Source organism: Lampris incognitus, chromosome 17 (assembly GCF_029633865.1).
Source record: "Lampris incognitus isolate fLamInc1 chromosome 17, fLamInc1.hap2, whole genome shotgun sequence".
In the NCBI taxonomy this organism is placed as follows: Eukaryota; Metazoa; Chordata; class Actinopteri; order Lampriformes; family Lampridae; genus Lampris; species Lampris incognitus.
The window spans coordinates 43838598-43862402 of NC_079227.1; the positions used below are offsets into that span (position 1 = coordinate 43838598).

Here is a 23805-nt window from a genome sequence, read left to right on the forward strand (position 1 = left end):
TGCAAAGGTTTTGTTGTTGCCATTCATTTTTTGGACCAGGCTCATCCCATCAATGATGGAAGTAGATGGGATTGGGATGTCTTCTGCAGGAGATACATTCTTTTCAAGCTCTCTGGCAAGTGCAGCCTTGTTTGTTTTTCGTAAGGACCCATCAGCATTTGCCAGTGCCCATGGTAGTGGGCCCAATGGGTAGGCAAGGACATCCTTCAGATTCACCTTCCTGCTTTCAGCCACCAGGATCATGTGACTGAAAAGGTTTCTATCTGCCTTCAGAACCACATCCTGTGCTTTCTTTCCATGAGCTTGTTTTGTGCTGACATTGGAGAATGTTTTCAGACTTTGCTTGGTCATCTTGTCGTGGAATTTCACAGGTGGTGGGTCTGCATCTAACCTTGTTTGCTGGAATGCTTGGTAGGCCTCTTCTCCTTTCTCAAGAGCTCTCAAGAGATCTATGGTCACATCAGGTGGAGCCATGTTGCCAGTGGAGAGGCTAACCAAATCAATCTCATCAGGGGACATAGGATTGAGCCAGTTATTCTCCATAAGGTCCATGAGAGACTGGACATCTGCTTCATCTCTCTTGATCCTTGGACTCTGTAGATCTGGATGAGACCATTTGCACCTGCCTTGACCTGTCAGGTCTCTCAGCTGTCTGAGGTACATGCTTCTATACTCAGCTGTGAGATAATATTTGGTCACAGCTCCTGGCTTCAAGCTGAATCCCTTTGTCCCTCCAGCTGTTTGGGTGTCTTTGTTCACCGTTTCTTCTATAGCTTGGTCAACAGGGATTCGGCCAAAGGGATTGGTGGAGCCCAGTTGGACTGAGAAGCCTCCTTCCATGAATTCTGTGTACACATCTGGGTGTGTGATGGGCAGCTCAGACATCTGGGCGTAGTAGTAGGGGAGGTAGCGTGCATAATTCATCCTGTCATAAGCAAAGCACCATGGGATCATTGCTCGAATGCTAGCCAAGTGTAGCATCCAGTCTCCCTCTCTGGATGCTCGGATGAGCCCCAACAAGATTTCAACCATGTCCAAATAGGACATCCAGAAGTTCGAGAGGCTGCCGTTTCCACCTCTAAGGAACTCACGGTAGACTTCAAATAGATCCATGATGCGTGTACAAGAGCTGTTCTCGAGGACCTCCTTCAAAGCATGTTGTGAGACTTCTTTCCCAAGGCTGTCAATGGTCTTCAGTGTCTCATTCAGGTGAACCATGTCATTCCTGTGAGTTTCTTCCAACCAGGACAGGAAACCATTCAAGGTCAGTCGCATGAGAGCCTCATACAGGAGCTTGTGTAGTCGCACTGCCCTGTTGTACTTGCGGCCATCCATAACACCAGCAATTGAGCCTTCTGCAATCATGCCAGACTCAATGCAGAGGTCTTTGAGTCCAGCATCTTGGAAACGCTTTCCTATTATTGCCAGCAGTGTGCAGATGGTGTGGAATACCCCAAGCCTAATGATGATATCATGGAACTTGTCATGGTGTTTCCATGTGATCTCGACAGCCTTCGCATACAGGGCTTGGTCAAAGACACAGACAATCTTCCTCAGGCCTAAGCACTGCATGATGCTCAGTGACTGGTTAAGCACCTCGTTGACAGTAGACATTTGTGTCGCTGGAGAATTGATGGTAGGCAGATAGCCTATATTGTCGGGGATGACCGTCATCTCTCCTCGAGTCAGGATGTTGAAGCCTGTCCAGCTGCTGACTGACTGTTCTTCCTGTTGTGACATGCGTGCTAGGACCCAAAGAAGGTTTTTCTCTCTGGCAAGCTTAGTATTGGCTGCAGTATCGGCATCTGACTTTTTGCTTTGTGGTGGCCCTACCCGTTGTCCAGCATTGTAAGTTGGTAACATTGGTGGGGGTCCATCAATGCTTCTCTTCTTTGTTTTGGGAACATTGGGCATGGGTTGGACAGGAAGTGGGTTGACTGGCTTTGCTTGCACAGCAATCCCATTGACTCTGTGATATGTTCCCTCACCACTGACAGTTTCTTCAAGACGGTCGATATTGTCCCAGGCTAAAGTTGTGAATATGCCAGGATGGATGTTAGCTGGAAGGGCAATGCCACTCCCTGATGATGAGAGTTTCTGGAGACACAGGGCAGTGTTAATCTCTTCCATCTGTGAATAGGACACACTGTGACCAAGTCGGTTGAGGATGTTTATCAACTCTACATTTCCTGTCAACGATTTGACACTGAATGGCAGAACAATGTGCTTGGAAGGCTTGGTATTTCCACATGTCACTGCATATAATATGTCATGGCCAAATGACTGCAGAAGGCACTGCACTCTCTGGGATGCATGATCAGGATCATTTGAGCCTGTGAGTAGAGAGTACAGGAAGATAATGAGCGACTCTGGAATGGTAGGACATTCTGCTTCTGATTTGACTTCAGGGGGCCAGGTTTGAGGAACATCATGACTTTTAATGTCTGCTCTCAATTTGATGGCTGCTTTGGCTATAACATCTTGTGCACTGACACTTTTCAGGGTCTGCAGCTCCCTTTTGAGAGACTGATTTTCTTTGGCAAGTTCCCTCATGGACAAGTTATCGGGATAGAGGAGGAATTTTCCTTTCTCATCAGGGAATATCTGCAAGGCTCCAGCAAACTCACTCTCCAGGTTTCGCCTTATGTGCTTCTTGGTTGATTCCTTGACTTGGGCAATGCCTTGGGAGTTCATTGAAGCTACCAGTCTAGAAGAGAGATCAGTCATTGTCATCACTAGAGGATTGCCAAAAAGCTCCATCCTGATGAAGAGGAACAGCTCATTGTATGCCTTATTCACAGCAGCTTCATACTGGGCTGCAGCATCATCATCTTCATTGCTGGCAACCTCTCCTTTGGAAACCTCTTCTTTGGTGTAAAGTCTATAGCATGACCTGTGCTAGTGCCCTTCAGCTGCTACAAGGTCTCTACTCACAATGGCAAGGATTCTGCTGTCCCTTTTCTTTGTGGCTGCACTCCTGATCTTTGCATCAGCTCGCAGTTCTCGACACTGCACCAGTACTTCTCTCGTATTCTGTCTCTTGGAATATTTGCTGTTTTTCTGACAAAATATGCACTCTGCATCATAAGTCCTAGATGTACTTGGAGCATGTCGAGCTACTCTCTTAGATTGTTTCTCTTCAGCAGAGACACAACTTTTCTTTTCTTTTGCAAGGAGGCCATCAAGAATTTGCTTCATAGTGAAGATACTGCGACACTTTCTGTGGTAGTAGATTGCTGGAATCTGTCCCTCAGGAATGTCTTTTGCCAGTTTCAAAACTGGTGCATGATTTCGTATCTGAGCTGCCCTGAGCAGAGTTCTCCATGAGTCGACACTTTGTAGTGAAACCAGCTTATCTGTATCATCAGAACAGTGGATAATGCACTCCACCCGTGGGCGCTTTGGTATTGGGTAAAAACTTGCTTGTTCACCAGTGGCCATATTCAGTCAGTTTTCACCTGCCACATACAAACAAATACATGTAACTTAGGTGTATGAACACTACTAAAACAAAGTTTACTTTGCTTCACCAGCGTCATATTACCATTATTTATCTTACATAGCCACAAATAGATACATTACCTAGTTGCTATGCAACAGCTGTATTTTGTCCACATGAGGCCGCTAAAATCAACACAAGATGAAAGTTCCTCGTAGCCACTTTAACTAATCATATTAACATATACATTAAAAGAACATGCTAACATTATGGGAAATTAGCTTACAATCTTCTCCAGAGTGAGACAAGAAGATAGATACCAGTTTCCTCTATATGTGTTTAGTAGAAAGCTATCTGGCTGCACGTTAGCCTAGCTTAGCACAATGAATGGAAGTACACAGTACTGGTTATCCTTGCTTGTTGGCCAACTAAGAACTGTCCCAGAGTTTAAGCTAGGCTAATCAGTACCAGGGGTGTTGAAATGCTATATTTGTAAAAATCTGGGCAAATACACAATCGTGAGAGGCACAGAAACAGGTTTCCTGAAAGAAAAATGAAATAGCTGCTCATTTGGAAAGGTTATCATGTATTATTTTACTTCTGTTAGTGTACCAAATAAAATGGCACCAGTGAAGTTGTGTCACCTTGGGTGATATCGATATCTGGTCTGACCCATGGACTAACTGGCTTTGGTCTAGTTAGTTTCTTAGTAATAATGCCCTTCTAATTTAAGGTTCACAATCACCTCACACAATGAAATAGTATGGGTATATTATACATTTCCTGAATCTTTACAGTCCTGTGAGTATTCCAGTTTTTGTGTTTTGTGTCTCTGATATTCCTAGATGCCACAGGGCTAAAAGAAAGTATATAGTTTAGGCGAAAATTGCAGAAAGATGTGTGTTATTGACGGGTTGAAGAGCTCAAGTGACCTCTATATTTGTGAGAAATATCCACAACAGGGCTTGAATGAAAGCTAAGAAGGTCCCCTTTAAAATGATACCAAAGACAATATTATAGAACATTGAAAAATGTCCTGACCATGAGGCTAAACCAGGATATGCACCAGCGTCTAAAATGCAATTTAGTTTAGCGGGTGGTTAACTTCATGAGCTGATAACTGTGATACAGCTGCCACTCAGGAATGGTTATCATACCAAAATATCATCTACAGACATGGATCCTTTCAAAAATTATAAGTAAGTTTTGCCACCTTGAGTGTACCGAAATAGGAAATTTTGGGCTCTGGCCCATGGACTATTAGCCTCCCTCACTGCCCACTCAAATTCATATTTTGTGGATTTGTAGATTTCGCTATTGCCCCTCTTGAATACGCTGTTTTTCTTCCCAACTAATATTTCAACTTCTCTGCTGAACAATAGCTTGTTTCTAAACAAAATAACTGTCTTGGATGGAATGCACACAGTTTCTTAGAAATATATTTGTGACAAAAAAGTGTTGGTGTAATTGTCTAAGTCATGGCAGGACTCCTTAAAAACGGACCAGTATGTAATATCTCAACAGTCTTTAATTTGAATTGAATGTTTTAACATTTATATTTTAGTCATGTTTAGCTGACATTCCCCTCCAGAGCTGGCTGATCTTTTTGGGGTGGGACTCAACCTGTAACTTTTTCATAAGTCATATAAGGGACCCTATTTCTATGATGCTTGTTGTAAAGGACCTTTAACCTGGACTATGTTGCAGAATGACTGGAAACTTAGAGTTAATCTCACTGAGCCGTTTTAAATCCAAATTGAGAGTACGAACCCCAATTCCAATGAAGTTGGGATGTTGTGTAAAACATGAATAAAAACAGAATACAATGATTTGCAAATCCTTTTCGACCTATATTCAATTGAATACCCTTCAAAGAAAAGATATTTAATGTTCAAACCGATAAACTTTATTGTTTTTTGCAAATATTCACTCATTTTGAATTTGATGCCTGCAACACATTCCAAAGAAGCTGGGACAGGTGCAGCAAAAGACTGGGAAAGTTGAGGAATGCTCAAAAAACACCTGTTTGGAACATTCCACAGGTGAACAGGTTAATTGGAAACAGGTGAGTGTCATGATTGGGTATAAAAGGAGCATCCCCGAAAGGCTCAGTTGTTCACAAGCAAGGATGGGGCGAGGTTTACCACTTTGTGAACAACTGCGTGAGCAAATAGTCCAACAGTTTAAGAACAACGTTTCTCAACGTACAATTGCAAGGAATTTAGGGATTTCATCATCTACAGTCCATAATATCATCAAAAGATCCAGAGAATACGGAGAAATCTCTGCACGTAAGCGGCAAGGCCGAAAACCAACATTGAATGCCCGTGACCTTCGACCCCTCAGGCGGCACTGCATTAAAAACCGACATCATTCTGTAAAAGATATTACCACGTGGGCTCAGGAACACTTGGGAAAACCATTGTCATTTAACACAGTTCGTCGCTACATCTACAAGTGCAAGTTAAAACTCTACTATGCAAAGCCAAAGCCATATATTAACAACACCCAGAAAAGCTGTCGGCTTCTCTGGCCCGAGCTCATCTGAGATGGACTGACTGACGCAAAGTGGACAAGTGTGCTGTGGTCTGACGAGTCCACATTTCACATTGTTTTTGGAAATCATGGACGTCGTGTCCTCCGGGCTAAAGAGGAAACGGACCATCCAGATTGTTATCAGTGCAGAGTTCAAAAGCCAGCATCTGTGATGGTATGGGGGGGTGTTAGTGCCCATGGCATCATGGGTAACTTGCACATCTGTGAAGGCACCATTAATGCTGAGAGGTACATACAGGTTTCGGAGCAACATATAGTGCCATCCAAGCGACGTCTTTTTCAGGGACGTCCCTGCTCATTTCAGCAAGACAATGCCAAGCCACATTATTCACGTGTTACAACAGCGGGGCTTCATAGTAAAAGAGTGTGGGTACTGGACTGGCCTGCCTGCAGTCCAGACCTGTCTCCCATTGAACATGTGTGGCATGTTATGAAGCGCAAAATATGACAACAGAGACCCCGGACTGCTGAGCAACTGAAGTCGTACATCAAGCAAGAATGGGAAAGAATTCCACCTACAAAGCTTCAACAAGTAGTGTCCTCGGTTCCCAAACGCTTATTGAGTGTTGTTAAAAGGAAAGGTGATGTAACACAGTGGTGAACATGCCCCTGTCCCAGCTTCTTTGGAACGTGTTGCAGCATCAAATTCAAAATGAGTGAATATTTGCAAAAAAACAATAGTTTATCAGTTTGAACATTAAAAATCTTGTCTTTGTAGTGTATTCAATTGAATATAGGTCGAAAAGGATTTGCAAATCATTGTATTCTGTTTTTATTTACGTTTTACACAACGTCCCAACTTCATTGGCATTGGGGTTTGTACTTGAAGCTAATTTCACTACATGTACTTGTTTTTTATAATCTGCTTGTAATTTACTTTTTTCTTGTTTTTTCTTTTGTTTGTGTTTTCAAATGTGTAATTTTGCAACTGTGTAATTTCGTAACTGTGCTTTCTAATTGCTGCTGCCTATCTTGGCCAGGTCTCCCTTGAAAAAGAGGTTTGTAATCTCAACGGGATCCTCCTGGTTAAATAAAAATAAAATAAAATAAAAAAAGGCCTGATAAAAGGCACCCTGGAAAAAACATACAAAAGGTTGCCATAATTTTCCAGCTTTTTCACAAGGATCACTTTTCTCAACCCTAGTAATTTTTCTTCTCTGACACTAGATGTCCAAGTTGCTGGCTAACATGCCTGACCCCACTCAGGAGGAGGTGCGGAATGAGAGGGAGGAAGGGGAGAAGGGGCCTTCTGCTTGCACCTCTCCTGAAGAGGACCTCGCTGACTTGGCTGTGAACACGGATGAGACAGAGCTACTATCAGACATCTTTGGGCTGGATCTGAGGAGGGAAGGGGGCCTGTACAAAATCACTCCCCACAACCCTAATTCAAGCCTGACGGAATTGCTCAGCTCACCTGTTCCCTCTCCTGTTACCCCTTCAATACCAGCCCTGGCAACTACACCCTCCCCTGAGCTCAAATGGAAATACCAGGTAAGGAAGAATAAAATAGGGAAATTAATAATAATATTAATAATGATAATAATAGTAATAGATTACATGTATATAGTGCTTTATCTAGACACCCAAAGTGCTTCACATTGAAGGGGGGAAACTCACCTCAACCACTACCAATGATTAGCACCCACCTGTTTAATTGTGTGTTGTTTTGTTTGTTTTTGGTTTTTTTAGGTGATTTTTAGACAGTTTAAATAGGGAGAGTTGTGTGCTTACACTTGTTTAATTATATCTTTTCTTCTCTCTTTTTACCTTTTCTTCCAATCAGTTCAGTGGTTCGTCATGTTTTTTGGCACTTTGTCAGTGTACAAGAATTGTTGGCTTAAGGTTGCTCGACTGACTATATTTTTATATTTGTACAGAAACAGGTATCAAAATATAAAATATTATAGTGTGGTGATACACAAATGAGGGTAGATTCAGCAGGGGCTACTGCTCCTTTAAGGCGGACATTCGGAGTGCTGACGTAGGCTCTGCTTAGAGTTTCCGGGGTGGAGCCATGTTTGCAGCAACCTAGCGGTTAGCAGGTTGCCACGAGAGATTGTGCTGTAACGGTGTTGTTTTATGTGGCGAGTAAACGGAATTGACTCGACTCGATCTCTCCGTCTCCTCATTCCACAATAGGCTACAATATGGAAAACATTATAGGCTACAAAGTTGCTAAGTGGGGGCACCACCAAATATTAAAATACAGGCATAAAAATAGAGATTTGTGAATTCTGTTGAGAGACAATTCATGTTGGTAACCCAGGGCCCCACCTGTATGTAGAGTGAGTAAAATAATGGTGACTATAGTTAATATCGAGGTGGGTGTTACACAATGGCTACAATAGCACAATGTTACTTTTACATTTCTACCTTTCCACAATAGTTTCTTGTAAGTTTTCTTTTACAAAGGAAAATTTTCCTTTTACAGTTATGATCATAATTGATTGAAATGGCTGTGGGCAAATGTTTTTTTTGTTTTTTTTCTTTTAAACATGCCACAACCTTCATTGCGCTTTACAATGCCTCTCTTTTATTTAATTTGAACTTCCTCCTTTAATATCTATCTGGTGTCCTCCCTGATTCTCTGATTTTCCCTTCTCTCATCCTCTCATTCTCTCCCTCTCTCTTTCCTTCCAACCTCCCCATGCATTGATTTTTCTGCTCCCCTTCTGTCTTCTTTGATCTTATATTCCCTTTTCTTACCCACACACCTATCTGTAACAAAACTGCTCAGCTGAACATATTCATACATGGAAATAGTTTTTGATTGAAACTAACTTTTTATCATAATAGTCACATTTTGGTACATTTGATTGAATTGAGATTTACTTTCTTTGCTGCCACTGCTGAAATCAAGAACATAATGTACAAAAAAGTAGTTAGATAGTCCCATGATATTCTCTCACTATTTGTCTTTATGTATGCTCAATAATCCAGGGAAGGAATTCACAAAGTTTAATCAGTTCATTTGGATCACAGCATTGTAAGATGGCGACAGGAAGAGTACATCTGTCGCCATCTTACAATGCTGCGATTGCAACTATTCCCCAATCCTCTTTGAATAGTCCACATGGCAATTATAACTCTAGTTAATGGTTATGGTAATTTATATATGAAACTGATCGTTGGTTTTTGTCGTTATGCCGCTGTATTGTTTATAAGGGTGGGGATACCTGCAGTCAGTTGAGACTGAAGAGGTCATTTAGATGGATGATGGAACCTTTCTCTAAATGAATGTTGTGTCCAGATGAACTGATTCAGCTTTCTGTAATATCTCACTGTGTTTTGTCTTCCAGTCAAAGAGCTGTTTGTCAAAGAAGGAAAGACCAGAGAAGAACAGGCACGAACCTGAAAAAGAAGAGTATGTACAAGTCCCCCCTTATGATGTTATTTGGTATCAACTTAGTGTTCATATAAATTGACGACCCTCTTTTTTTATTTTTTATTTTTCACTTCAGTCTTTACTGATAAATAATATTCGCTGAGTAGATGAATGAACTAGCATTTTTTCAGGTGCTTTTAGAAATCAATAACATTTGTCTTCAAGAGCAAAATGAACAAAATGTTATGTACTTGCATTGTCAGTAATCTTACCTGGGGTGGCTTCCTCTCTCTCCTCATTTCTGAAAGTGGGATTATATCAGGCCTGCTGAAGGTCACAGTTACAGCATATAGGAACTACAACTGCCTCCATATGTTGAGGTTCAGTTTCCAATCAGGTCGTTGCTCTTAGACCAGTAGATATTTTGGGCTGTCACGGTGGCTACTTCCCAGCTCTGACAAATGCGTGGAGGTGCATGCTGCTGTTAACACCAGAGCAGACATCAGTGGTCGCAGCCTTTTCTGAGGGTTTTTGGGCACTTGGTGAGAATGTTCTCATTTCAGCTTATTATTCCAGCTGGGTATCTGATGACCGGTCAGGTACATTTTTTTTGATGGCTTGGGTCTTACTCTTCCCATTGAGCTGTTTCCTCAGGACCTGCCGTACTCTCTGGAGGTATTTGGCTGTAGCTGACCTCCTTGCTGCCTCTTCGTGATTTCCATTTACCTGTAGAATACACAGGTATTTGTAACTGCCCTGTATGTCTGTTATCCTACCATCTGGTAATTCAACCCCATGAGTGCTCACCACCTTTCCTCTTTTTGCCACCATTCAACCGCACGTGTCCAGTCCAAATGATATCCCGATGCTGTCGCTGTAGGTCCTGGTGAGGTGGATCAGTGAGTCAGTGTCTTGGTCATTCCTGGCATACAGCTTGATGTCATCCATGTATAGGAGGTGGCTGATGGTAACTCCACTTCTGAACCTGTATCCATATCCACTCTTTGTGACGATCTGACTGAGGGGGTTAAGGCCTATGCAGACCAGCAGTGGGGACAGTGCATCACCTTGGTTTATGCCACATTTGATGGTTACCTGTTTGATTGTCTTTGAGTTGGCCTCTACTGTTTTTTGTTTTTTTTTCCACTGCCGCACGGAATTTTTGATGAAGGCTGTTCCCTGACTCTCAGGAGAAGCTGACCAGGGGCAGGTTTATACAAATTACTAAGTCAAAAATCATTGGCTAATGTCCTCAAGAGTCACAAGAGAGATGGGACCAACTCTGACTCTTTTGTTAAATCCATTATTCTTTTCTGTTACTATGCAAAAGACTAGTGAAATGGGAAGTAGCATCAACTTCATGATTTCCCAGCACAAAAATATAAGTTCAAACTGCTCAATCAATTCCAACACTAGGTGAACCCTATTCTCTAAAATTTAGGACCTTTAAAATTATACACATTCTTCTTTAAACTTTACAGTGCCCATAGAATGAAAATGAAAACTTTTACTGTTGGAGTCACTTTTTAGCATCCAACATATTTATTTATTTATTTATTGTTGGCTTGGCGCTCGAAAATCAGTGCTCGATCACTATGTGTGAACTGTTCAAAGACATGACAAAAGAAGCTTGCCGAGGCATCGCAGACACATCCCAGATATCTAGTAGACCTTATATCTTGACCTGTCGAGAAGTCCAAATCCTGGAGGAGTTTTTTTTTTTAAATTTATGTACATCTTTAAAATCCATAACCTGTTTCAATGTATATATCCTTCTCTCACTCCAATATGTGACCAGTGTTTTTTCTTGTCTCTTCTCCTGTGTGTGTGAATGGCGTGATGCAGTGACATGCGGTGAAATCAGTGGCTAGGTAGGCAGTGGGCATTCACAAATCCAGATTACATCCTTTTGTGCTCTCTAATATTTTATAACAATTTGATCCTTCTTCATTCTTCCAACTGCCACAGAATTCTAGAATATTGTGCCCCCCTGGCTGAACTACATTCCAAATGAAAACCTAAACAAAATTATTGTCAAATATTCACATGAGCCTTAGACTTCAAAGGGTTCCTGTGCTGTGGAAGATGTCCTGCCTTGTTCCTGTGGCTAAAACACTGCATGCCTGTGACTCCAAGGACTACAGACCAATAGCATTGACCACCCACATTATGAAGACTCTGGAAAGACTCATCCTGGAGCAGCTTCAGCCCATGGTTAAGCCACACTTCGATCCCCTCCAGTTCACCTAAGAGCCCCGACTGGGAGTTGAGGATGCCATCATTTACCTGCTTAACCATGCTTATGCCCACCTGGATAAGCCAGCGAGCACTGTGACGGTCAGGTTCTTTGACTTTTCTAGTGCTTTCAACACCATACGGCAGGCTCTACTGGGTGAGAAGCTGACAGCAATGCAGGTAGATGCCCCCCCCCCCTTGTCCTGGATTGTTGACTGCCTTTCTGGTAGACCACAGTATGTGTGCTTGCAAAACGATGTGTCAGACAGAGTGGTCAGCATCACTGGGGCTCCGCAGGGGACGGTCCTGTCTCCCTTCCTTGTCACCCTCTATACCACGGACTTCAACTACCACACAGAGTCCTGCCATCTTCAGAAGTTCTCTGATGACTGTTATATTCAGATGCATCAGCAAGGGTGAGGAGTATTCTGTCCTACGTGTTTGTGTCCATGTATAAACAGGCCGACAGATAGCCAACATGAAGAATCCCAAAGAAATACAGAGTCCCGGTCCAAGTTGAGGAACTTTACTGAAGAACTTTGAGAATTCAACCTTTTTTGTAAAACTGTATAGGGGGGCAATACAGAGAAAGAATGTTTCAATAAACATTGCATAAATTATAAAATGTCGTACATTGCTGCATGTTGTGCTGATTGTAAAGCCCTTCAGGTCTATCTTGTGAAATTGGGCAATACAAATAGACTTGACTTGAGCAATACAAATAGACCTGACTTGAGCTTTTCTTACAGTTCTCCTTCTCAGTGATTCAGTTATCACATGTCTATGACATAACTACATAACACATGTAAATAACTGCACATGACTGCATGTAAATAATAATTGTAGGCTACATAACTGCATGTAAATAGCTGTACGTAACCTAGGAATTACGAAATCACACATGACTTATGAATGACTTATGAACTAATTATAAATAATGTACGTATAACATAGATCAGTATGCTATAATATAGGCGGAATACGGGCAGACAGAATAACGTGATATTTCTACCACGGAGCTGGCACAGCTAACTAGCAACCGAAAGCCTGGCTGGCTAACTAGCTAACAGAAAATGGGAGAAGCTAACATTACACATAGCTATTTTCGTATTAACATGAATACAACGACGTTCTTATGACGGACATCATCAATCACTTAAATAATGTCGCAACTGAACTTACAGACGATGCTCTCCAAGGCACAAACGTAGATAGAAGCAATAAACACAGGAGCTGGGCAAACATATGAAACTCCGCATGGAAAGCTGGACTGTACTGTTACCATGACTATCAGGCAGGAAACTATTTCCTGAATTTAAGTCACGTGAGGAAGGCTAGGGGGAGCAAATAAACTTCAAAATAAAAGTACTCTTCTCACATTCTAATGAAGTAACGTCACACTCCCCACCTGGTATAATTACTATACCACTACCTTAAACTAACATGAGGAGCATGTCCGGAGAACACAAACTAACTCAGTCCATATCCTCAGCAGGCATGAGTAGGACTGTTTCGGAGACAGGCCTCAGGAAGGTCTTTGTACATCCATATTTTGTGACCTTGAGCTCAATCTTCCTGACCTTTCCATCCTGGCCAGGGAATGTCTTTGTAACAAGAGCCAGGGGCCACTCGTTCCTCGTCACTTGATTGTCCTTCAGCAACACTAGGTCACCCTCCTTGGCGTTAGGACGCATGTCCTGCCACTTGCTGCGACTTTGGAGTGTGGGGAGGTACTCACGCCTCCATCGGTGCCAAAAGGTGTTGGCGAGATGTTGCACCTGCCTCCACTGCTGGCGGTGGAGATCCTTGCTGTCGAAGGTCCCCGGAGGGGGAGGGGGAGTACACACCTTCTGCGTCAGTAGCGAAGCAGGGGTCAGGAGGAAGGGAGATTCTGGGTCCGAGGAGATTGGTGCGGGGGGCCTGGCGTTGATGATTGCCGTAACTTCTGCCATTAAGGTAGACAACACCTCATGAGTAAGGCGTGATTGGCTGGTTTCCCTGAGCATGGAGTCAAGAATACGTCTGGAGACTCCAATCATACGCTCCCAGGCTCCTCCCATATGGGAGGAATGAGGAGGGTTAAAGATCCATGAACACCCTTCCTCACCCAAGTACTTCCTGACGTTGGGCTCTTCGGGATCTGTGAGGAGCATATGCAACTCCTTGCAGGCGCCTGTAAAGTTCGTACCACAGTCAGAATGAATCTGCTTCGCAGGGCTTCTCAGTGCAAAGAATCGTCATAAGGCATTGATGGAACTTGATGTATCCATCGATTCGATGAGTTCGATGTGCACGGCACGTGTGCTCATGCACGTGAAGAGGACTGCCCACCTCTTGCTGTTAGCTTGACCTCCACGGGTTCGTCTTGTGGTGACAGCCCAAGGACCGAACACGTCGAGTCCTACGTAGGTGAAGGGTGGCTCTGTGCTCAGACGGTCGGAGGGTAGGTCCGCCATTTTCTGTTCGGCTGTCCTCCCTCGAAGTTTGTTGCAAGCCACGTATTTGCGGAGGATGCTGTTGATGCACCACTTGGCTCCGACGATCCAGAATCCTGCTGTGCGGATGGACCCTTCCGTGAAGATACGACCCTGATGTTTGACTCTCTCATGGTAATGCCTCACAAGGAGCGTCGCGATGTGGCTGCGAGCTGGGGTGACGACTGGGAACTGTTCTCTTGTGTCGATTGCTGCATGCTTGAGCCTTCCCCCTATCCTCAGAAGACCATCTTCATCCACGTAGGGGTCCAGCTTCCTTAGAGGACTGTGTTTGGGAATACTTTTCCCAGCAGCCAAGCAGGTGAACTCTTCTTTGTAGGTCTCTCTTTGCACACAGCTGATGATGAGAGTCTCTGACATCGATAGCTGTTCCGACGTGCAAGGCTTTGTGGGTCCGGTACAGGTTTTGAGGTTGTCTTCCACAGCAGCTTTTTTGAGCTCCAAGATGCGGGTTAGGGATGCGATAGCTCGCACAAGAGACTTCCATGAGGAGAACCGCTCAAAGCGATGAGATCCCAGGTTAGCTGGAGGGACGGAGAGAGTCGTGGCATGAGAACGCACCTCACTGTCAGAATCCGGGTCGACGAGTTCGTGAGGCTCCTCTTCAGGAGTGTGAACTCCGTCAGGCAGGGACAGGAAAGGGGGTCCTGTGAGCCATGTAGTGTTTGTTAGCTCGGCGGCAGGTACCGATCGGGTAGCATGATCCGCTGGGTTTTGAGCTGTGTGGACGTAGCTCCACTGTTCTGGTTTGGTGAACTTCCTGATTCGCTGCACTCTGTTGCAGACGTACACATAGAACCGCCTGGTCTGGTTGTATATGTACCCTAAGACAACTTTGCTGTCTGTGTAGAACCGCATCGTGTCTACACTGATGTCCAACTCCCTCTCCACCAGCTCCGCCATTTCCACTGCCAGCACAGCAGCGCCGAGCTCCAGTCTTGGGATAGTATGAGCGGACGGAGGCACCAGTTTCGCCTTTCCCAGGACAAAACCGACATGACACTCTCCATCACTGTCGATCACCTTGAGGTAAGCTACCGCGGCGATAGCCTTCACTGAAGCGTCAGAGAAGACGTGGAGCTCATTCCTTTGCACGGTAGATAGGGTGGTGGGAGTGTAGGCTCTTGGTATCCTGATGTCTTTCAGGTCTTGTAATGAATCTTTCCACATCCTCCATTCTGCTTCCTTTTCATCTGGTAGAGGGGTGTCCCAGTCGAGAGCTTCATTGCAGGTGAGTTCTCGCAGCAGAAACTTTCCCTGAATGACGACTGGAGCGACGAGACCGAGGGGGTCAAACAAGCTGTTCACCGTGGCTAGAGCACCTCTGCGGGTGAAGGGCTTCTCTGTGGCCGTTGCTCTGAAGGTGAAGATGTCGTGCTTGAGTTCCCAGCTGAGTCCCAGGCTGCGTTGGATGAGGGTGGAGTTGTCGTCGAAGTCCAAGTTTTGCAGTCCCTTTGCATGGTCTTCTGGAGGGAAGGCCTCCAGGACATCAGAATTGTGTGACGCTATCTTATGGAGTCTCAGGTTTGAGGCAGCAAGCATCTCCTGTGTCCTTTTCAACAGGTCGATGGCTTCTGTGGCTGACGGGAGCGACTTGAGGCCGTCGTCAACGTAGAAGTCGCGTTCCACGAAGTGCTTGGCATCCATTCCGTGTTCCCTGGAGCCGTGTTCTGCTGCTCGGTGAAGTCCATAGATGGCGACAGCTGGGGATGGTGAGTTGCCGAATACGTGGACTTTCATGCGATATTCGACAACCTCTTGGTTGGGGTCGTTGTTGTTGAACCACAGGAAACGCAGGAAATCTTTGTTGTCTTCTCGAACGACAAAGCTGTGAAACATCTGCTCGATGTCTGCTATGACAGCCACTGTTTCTCTTCGGAAGCGCAGCAAGACTCCCAGCAAGCTGTTGTTCAGATCCGGGCCGGTAAGTAGCACATCGTTCAGGGAGATGCCGTGATGTTGAGCGCTGGAGTTGAAGACAACCCTGATCTTGTCTGGCTTTTGAGGGTGGTAGACACCGAAGATAGGTAAGTGCCAGCACTCACTTCCCTCCGGTAGTGGTGGGGCCAACTCAGCCTGGTCGTAATCAAATATGTTTTGCATGAAGGTGCCGAAGTCGGCTTTCATCTTAGGCTTTCTTTCCAAGGTGCGGCGGAGAGAGGTAAGTCTGCTAAGAGCTTGGTCTCGATTGTTCGGGAGCCGTCGACGAGGGGATCGGAATGGGAGAGGCGTCACCCAGCTGTTGGTGTCGTCCATCACCATCTCTCTGTCCATGAACTCCAGGAACAGACGATCTTCGATGGAAAGCCCCACTTTGTCATCATCTTTAGTACTCTGGAAGATAGTGCTGCCTAGGCTGCAGTCATCAGGGACTGGGGTGTCATGTTTGACGCTGTAAGGAGGAGAGGTGCTGTTCTGTGCTTTGGAGCTGAACCTTTCCTTGACCTGGAGACGGTTGGGGCACGGAGTGAGGAGAGATGGCCTTCCATTTTCGAGCACGCTGGTGCGATAGGAAGTCACAGCTGCTGGCTTGTGGGCTGAACCCAGGCACACGTCACCTATAACCACCCAACCCAGGTCTAGACGTTGGGCATAGGGGGCGCTGGGAGGACCATTGCGTCCCTGACTTTATGGACCTGAAGGGTGTCGCGTCCCAGAAGTATCAGGATCTGGGCTTCAGGGTCCAGGCGAGGGATTCTGCGAGCGATGGACTTCAGGTGGCTGTGGTGCTGTGCAGCTTCTGGGGTCGGGATTTCTGACCGATCGTAAGGCATATGGTTGCACTCGATGAGTGTTGGAAGCACCACACTTATTTTTCCATCCAACGACTCCGCCAAGAACCCTGTGGCTCTTCTTCCAGATGTCTCGGTGACTCCTGCACATGTACGCAGGGTGTACGGTGAGTCTGAACCTCTGATTTGGAAGAGGTCGAAGAATTCAGACCTTGCCAGAGATCTATTGCTCTGGTCGTCCAGGACGATGTAGATGTTAGTAGCTCTGTCTGGGTGTGCTTTGGGGTATACCTTCACCAGGCAGATTTTGGCACAGGATCTGAGGCTTTGGCCTCTGCCACAGACTTCTGTGCATTTAGAGGTGACTGCTGGTGGAGGCGCCTCCTCTTCACTGTCCCTGCCATGCTCTGAGGTGGGGTCCTTGTCTTTTTTGTCCCATGGAGGAGGTCCAGGGTGGAGCGCCACTATGTGGTCATCGCTCTGACATTCGCTGCACTTCAAAGTTGCCTTACAGTTCTTTGCCAGGTGAGTTGTGGAGGAGCAACACCTGTAGCAGGCACCATTCTCTTTCAGAAAGGCTTTGCGCTCCTCAAGAGGCTTGCTTCGAAAACCCCGACATTTCTTTAGAGGATGGGGCTTCTGATGGATGGGACATTGTTTCCCAATGTCGTCAGGCTTGCTGCTCGAACTGCGTGACTGAGAAGCTGAGCGGTTTGTTGAGACCTCTGTCTTGTGGGTGGAGACATGCCTTTTGGCGTGTCTTGATTCCTTTTCTGATCGCTCATGTTTTGAGGACCCTGAGGAGGACTTGTTGGACGTTTTCAAGGCAGCTGAAGGGAGAGTAAAGCTGGGGTCGTTTCTTCTGCGTGCCTCGCTGCTGATAAAGTCTGCGAAGAAGGTGAATGGGGGAAAGAGACATGGTGCTGCTCTTTGTACTGGGAACCCTTAGTTATCCACCTCTCTTGTAGACTGTGTGGCAGCTTCTCAACGATCGGGTTGACACCCCTGGCGGTGTCCAGGTACGAGAGCCCCGGCAGGTAGCCCTCACACTTAGCAGAGTCTAACTCCATCAGCAGGTCTCCCAGTTCCCTCAACTTTACGGGGTCTTTCTGAGAGATTTTTGGAAAGTTCTCTAGCCTCTCGAAGAGCGCTCTCTCGATCACTTCAGGGGAGCCATAGCACTCTTCTAGGCGTTCCCAGACAAGTTGTAGGCCCACAACAAGGTTGGCGACGTGCACAGAGCGAATCCTTGTAACGTGCTCTGAGGACATTTTTCCTAACCATTTTGTCAAGAGGTCGAGCTCCTCGCTGGCAGTTAAGTTCAGTCCTTCAATGGCGTTGAAGAAAGAGGACTTCCACGCCCAATAATTTTCTGGGCGCTCGTTGAACTGGATGAGACCAGAATTCACAAGCTCTCGGCACACCAGATACCTCGCAATGTCATTTATACCAGTCGTGTCATCACGATGTGGCTGCGGTGAGGCTCTGAGAGTAGAGTGGTGCAGCTTAGCAGGAGGAAGCTGAGGAGGGGAGAGCTGAGCAGGATGTTGGTGATGTACTGCAGGTGTTGACCTCGCAGGTTGCTGTGCCGGAGCTGCCGGCGCTGACCTCACAGGTTGCTGTGCCAGAGCTGCAGGCGCTGACCTCGCAGGTTGCTGTGCCGGAGCTGCAGGCGCTGACCTCGCAGGTTGCTGTGCTGGAGCTGTTGGCGTTGAACTTGCAGGTTGATGTGCGGCAGCTGGCGTTGTGGTTGCAGGTTGCTGTACTGCATGAACATCGTTCGTGGCTGAGAGGTGAGGGGCTCTGAGCGGCGTATATCGTTCAAGTTCTGGGGGCTCCTCGTAACTAGTCTGTAGCTTAGAGTGGTGTTCGACGGAGTCACGTGTGCGTTGAAGGCTGTTGCTAACCGATTTGTATCGACTCTTCTCGCTTCCCTCACGATCTTCAAGTTCAGCCGCTTCTTCGAGAACTTGAGCTTCTGCTATAGCTGCCGCTACCTCCTTCTCATGCCCCAATGTTGATAACTCGGCGGCTATTTGAGCTTCTTTAACTTTAATGTCAGCTGCTAGACGAGCCTCTTCTAATTTCAGGTGAGCTGCTATACGGGCCTCCTCTACCTTTAATTTAGCTTCCTGTTGACCATAGGATGCACGTGCGCGGGCAGCTTCAACTTTGGCGCGAGCCCTGATTGCAGCTTTGCCAGTTGAGGAGGTTTTAGATCCAGATGATGAGGCGGAATGTAGAGATGCAGCGTCAGGTGAGCGGTCCTGTTTCGTCTCATCACCTTCAGTGTTTCCATTGGTTACGCCGTTGTCCGTCATTGTTTATTGATCCTGTTGCTGTAGTGCCCGCCGTGAAGTCGTCTTTTTACTATTCTGTCCTACGTCTTTGTGTCCATGTATAAACAGGCCGACAGATAGCCAACATGAAGAATCCCAAAGAAATACTGAGTCCCGGTCCAAGTTGAGGAACTTTACTGAAGAACTTTGAGAATTCAACCTTTTTTGTAAAACTGTATAGGGGGGCAATACAGAGAAAGAATGTTTCAATAAACATTGCATAAATTATAAAATGTCGTACATTGCTGCATGTTGTGCTGATTGTAAAGCCCTTCAGGTCTATCTTGTGAAATTGGGCAATACAAATAGACTTGACTTGAGCAATATAAATAGACTTGACTTGAGCTTTTCTTACAGTTCTCCTTCTCAGTGATTCAGTTATCACATGTCTATGACATAACTACATAACACATGTAAATAACTGCACATGACTGCATGTAAATAATAATTGTAGGCTACATAACTGCATGTAAGTAGCTGTACGTAACATAGGAATTACGAAATCACACATGACTTATAAATGACTTATGAACTAATTGTAAATAATGTACGTATAACATAGATCAGTATGCTATAATATAGGCGGAATACGGGCAGACAGAATAACATGACATTTCTACCACGGAGCTGACACAGCTAACTAGCAACCGAAAGCCTGGCTGGCTAACTAGCTAACAGAAAATGGGAGAAGCTAACGTTACACATAGCTATTTTCGTATTAACATGAATACAACGACGTTCTTATGACGGACATCATCAATCACTTAAATAATGTCGCAACTGAACTTACAGACGATGCTCTCCAAGGCACAAACGTAGATAGAAGCAATAAACACAGGAGCTGGGCAAACATATGAAACTCCGCATGGAAAGCTGGACTGTACTGTTACCATGACTATCAGGCAGGAAACTATTTCCTGAATTTAAGTCACGTGAGGAAGGCTAGGGGTAGCAAATAAACTTCAAAATAAAAGTACTCTTCTCACATTCTAATGAAGTAACGTCACAAGGAGGCTGATTACAGGGCTGTGGTGGGAAACTTTGTCACATTGTGTGAGCGGAACCATCTGCAGCTCAACGTGACTAAGACAAAGGAGCTGGTTGTTGATCTGAGGAGGGACATGGCACCAGTGACCCCTGTTTCCATCCACGGGGTCAGCGTGGACACTGTTGAATACTACAAGTATCAGGGGGTGTATACAGACAATAAACTGGACTGGGCTAAGAACACTGATGCCCTCTACAAGAAGGGACAGAGCCATCGCTACTTTTTGAGGAGACTGAGGTCCTTCAACAGTTGCCAGACAATGCTTAGGATGTGGTATGAGACTGTGGTGGCCAGCGCTCTCCTGTTTGTTGTTGTGTGTTGGGGCAGCAGGTTTAGGGTAGCGGATGCAAAGAGGCTCAAGTAAACTGATCCGCAAGGCCGATGGCGTTGTAGGGGTGGAGCTGGACTCTGGCAGCGGTTTCTGAGAGGAGGATGCTGTTGAAGTTATGTGCCATTATGGACAATGTCTCCCACCCCTTTCATGACATACTGGTCGGGCACAGGAGTACTTTTAGTGATAGACTCATTCTGCACTACAGAGCGCCACAGGAGGTCATTCCTGCCTGTGACCATCACGCTTACAACTCCTCCCTCAGAGTGTCAGACACTCCGAGTCAATAGTCATTAGACTGGCCGTTCAACTTATTTTATCCTGTCGGGTGTTTCTTTGTGCTGTTTGTTTCGTGGTGCAGTGTAGGTAGGGTGTTGTATGCTGGAGCATGGTGCACATATGTTTATGTATTTTTTTCTTGTTTCTATTTCTTATGGTATCTCCTATTTCTATTTATTTGTTTTGCTCGTTTCTATTTGTTTCTAGTTTCTTGTTGTCTTGCGTCTTGTTGATTTTTCTTGCGCGAGCTTGCTAGTGTCTGTAGTGGGATCCAATTTCCTCTTGGGAATGAATAAAGTATTTCTGATTCTGATTCTGAAAGTATATATATGAAGTACTTTTTTCTTGTTTCATATGGTTTTTGATACCTGTGAAATTACTAAGTAACATCATTGCCTTTTCTTAGAGCTCCCAAACCATTGTGGATTTCATTGCAGTCACTACAAATAGCAGTTATGAGATACTATTTGTAAATACTGTTGAAACATTACCTGAAAAGAACACAAACAACACAAAGACACAACATTTGTGATAAAATATGTAATGTAATATTACATATGACATTACATTACAAAATACACAAATACATATATTTAAATTATGTACCATTTCATTAATTCGTTTCAAGTATTATGGTGTATGATAAAATGACTGATGGCAGAACTTAGAGTGAATTAATGCAAATGAACTGGTTGCTGAGGTGACAGAATGTTGAGATCATATGTATTGTTACCTGTAGATCAATTAAAAACCCTAATTTTTGGGCAATACATGTGAAAATAGCAGTCACTAAGGGCATGATTCTACCCAAAACGATTTAGAAGCAAACTTATAAGATAAAGTGTCATCAGCATATTAGTTGACAAATTGTGAGAAGGTAAACATATAATAGTATGTATCCCATCATTAATGCTTCTCCTGTGAAGTTAGATCCCAGTCCAGTTCAACTACATCATATAACAACTTGTAAACATTTTAAAAAGCGAATCAACATAATCATAAACATTGTATAGTGAAAGTGAACAATAAATACTATTTCTGAGTAATTGCAGCGATTTGTAGAAATGGAAGACAAACTGAGATGACTTGCACAAATCTGTGATCTTCAAAATGGCTGACAACTTTCAGGGCTGTTTTTGATGAATTAGTGGGAGATGAATTTGTCAATCAATGAAAAGAAAGTGGCACGATGCCTTGAGCCAACCTGAAAAAACACAGCAAAACTACAATTAAAATAAATAAATAAATAAAGAAAAGAAAAAGAGTGTGACTTAGGAAGCCATATATGACCCATGTACTCAATTTCACATTTAGCCAGAAAACACAAAGTGACAAAAGCATAATAAATGATACTGGCTGCAAAGCATGCATGCAAGCATCCACTGCAGCTAAACAAAGCACATGAATGTAAGAACAGTGGCATACCTTTGTGGAATCTACCTTTGTATAGGTTTATAAAAATGAACAATAAATGATGCAAACTCGAGGTCTAAAAATGATCAATAAATGTCAATTCAAATGTTGTATAGATTTGTAAAATCCGTTAATAAACACTTCAGTTCAGCTACACGTGAACTCTACATTTGTATAGATTTGTAAAAAATAGCAGTGAAACTTGAATTAAAACATCTACAAAAGAGCTATTAATAATAAGAATGTGAAATAACGGGTGTGTGCAGCTGATAGGGAAGGCGTTTCCGTGATGGTATAAAAAAGTCAAAATTTAGAGAATAAAAATCATATTTATATGTTAATTTGTCCAACACAGCCACTCTACATGAAAAACACATTTACAGATTACTTTAACACTGCCACGAGCATAAAAGTGCAAAATCAATGACTTACCTTCGCTTGAAGATGAAGTCCATTCTCCTGTCTTTCTCCACGAATCTCTCCGTGTCGTGACGGGACGTGGCGTGACCTTGATGGCTCTGATTGACTCGCATTCCCACCATAAGCAGTGCCTTTCCTCGTCTGTTGATTTCGCCTTAAGCTACGTAATACTCATGTGCAAACTCTGAAATTCACAATGTTAAAGACAATCCTGAAAAAAGCACAGCCTACCCTTCGCATTGAAAAAGTAGACGAGCTTATACAGCATTTCACTCTTAGAAGTTTAAGGACTTAAAAAGGACAAGACATAAAACTATCATTAAACATACATAGTAACACAGCATACTTGTAACTAGAGATTTTGATATGTTATGAATTTGATGTATGGTTGTTTTGATTAGATTATCACTGCCTACCCTGACTGCACGCCATCGGTGTGATGTGGGTCTCCCTGTGTGCATGCGTAGTCTGTCCCCCTGTCAGGTTTACATGATGATGGTAGTCGCCTGGCTCAGGTCCTGGGCTGTTCCAGTGGCATCTGTACACTGCTTGGCATCCTCCTCATCATATTCTTCATATATTTTATAATTCCATTATAATTGTGTTATCCTCTTTCAATGTTGTATTGTGTAAATGACTTGAGTGTGAAACGTGTTGTGACTGGCAATGAGGGTGACAGCCAGTGATCAGAATGAAAGGCAGTGAAAAGCTGTGCTTAATCAGTTTTGATTAAATTATCAGTATTTGATTTAGTTTTTTTATATAGGTCGATTGTTGTGGATTATTATTTTTATTAACTTTTCCATTGCAGAGAAATGGCTACACTCTCGCTTTTTTGATTGCCACAAAAGTTTGTATTTATTTTATTATTGTGACTGAAAGGGTGAGATTGCAGATACAAGTGGCTGAAATTAGTTTCCTCTGTAGGGTGTCCGGCCGGGCTCAGCCTTAGAGATAGTGAGGAGCTCGGACATTCGGAGGGAGCTCAGAGTAGAGCCGCTGCTCCTTCATGTCAAAAGGAGCCAGTTGAGGTGGTTCGGGCATCTGATTAAGATGCATCATGGGTGCCTTCCTTTGGAGGTTTCTGGGCATGTCCAACTGGGAGGAGATCCTGGGATAGACCCAGAACTCGCTGGAGGGACTACATGTCCAACCTGGCCTGGGAACGCTTGGGATCCCCCAGGAGGAGCTGG

At 44.4% G+C, this 23805-nt stretch overlaps 1 protein-coding gene across 1 annotated transcript in view; it reads left to right on the forward strand.

The window, feature by feature from the left end:
• Positions 1–23805, forward strand: part of ryr2a (ryanodine receptor 2a (cardiac)) — a 1161183-nt gene that overhangs the window by 922530 nt on the left and 214848 nt on the right. Inside the window, 4 exon segments of the mRNA XM_056296806.1 lie at positions 7163–7486; positions 9295–9359; positions 18280–18332; positions 22094–22107. Of these exon segments, the coding sequence (XP_056152781.1) occupies positions 7163–7486; positions 9295–9359; positions 18280–18332; positions 22094–22107 (456 nt within the window).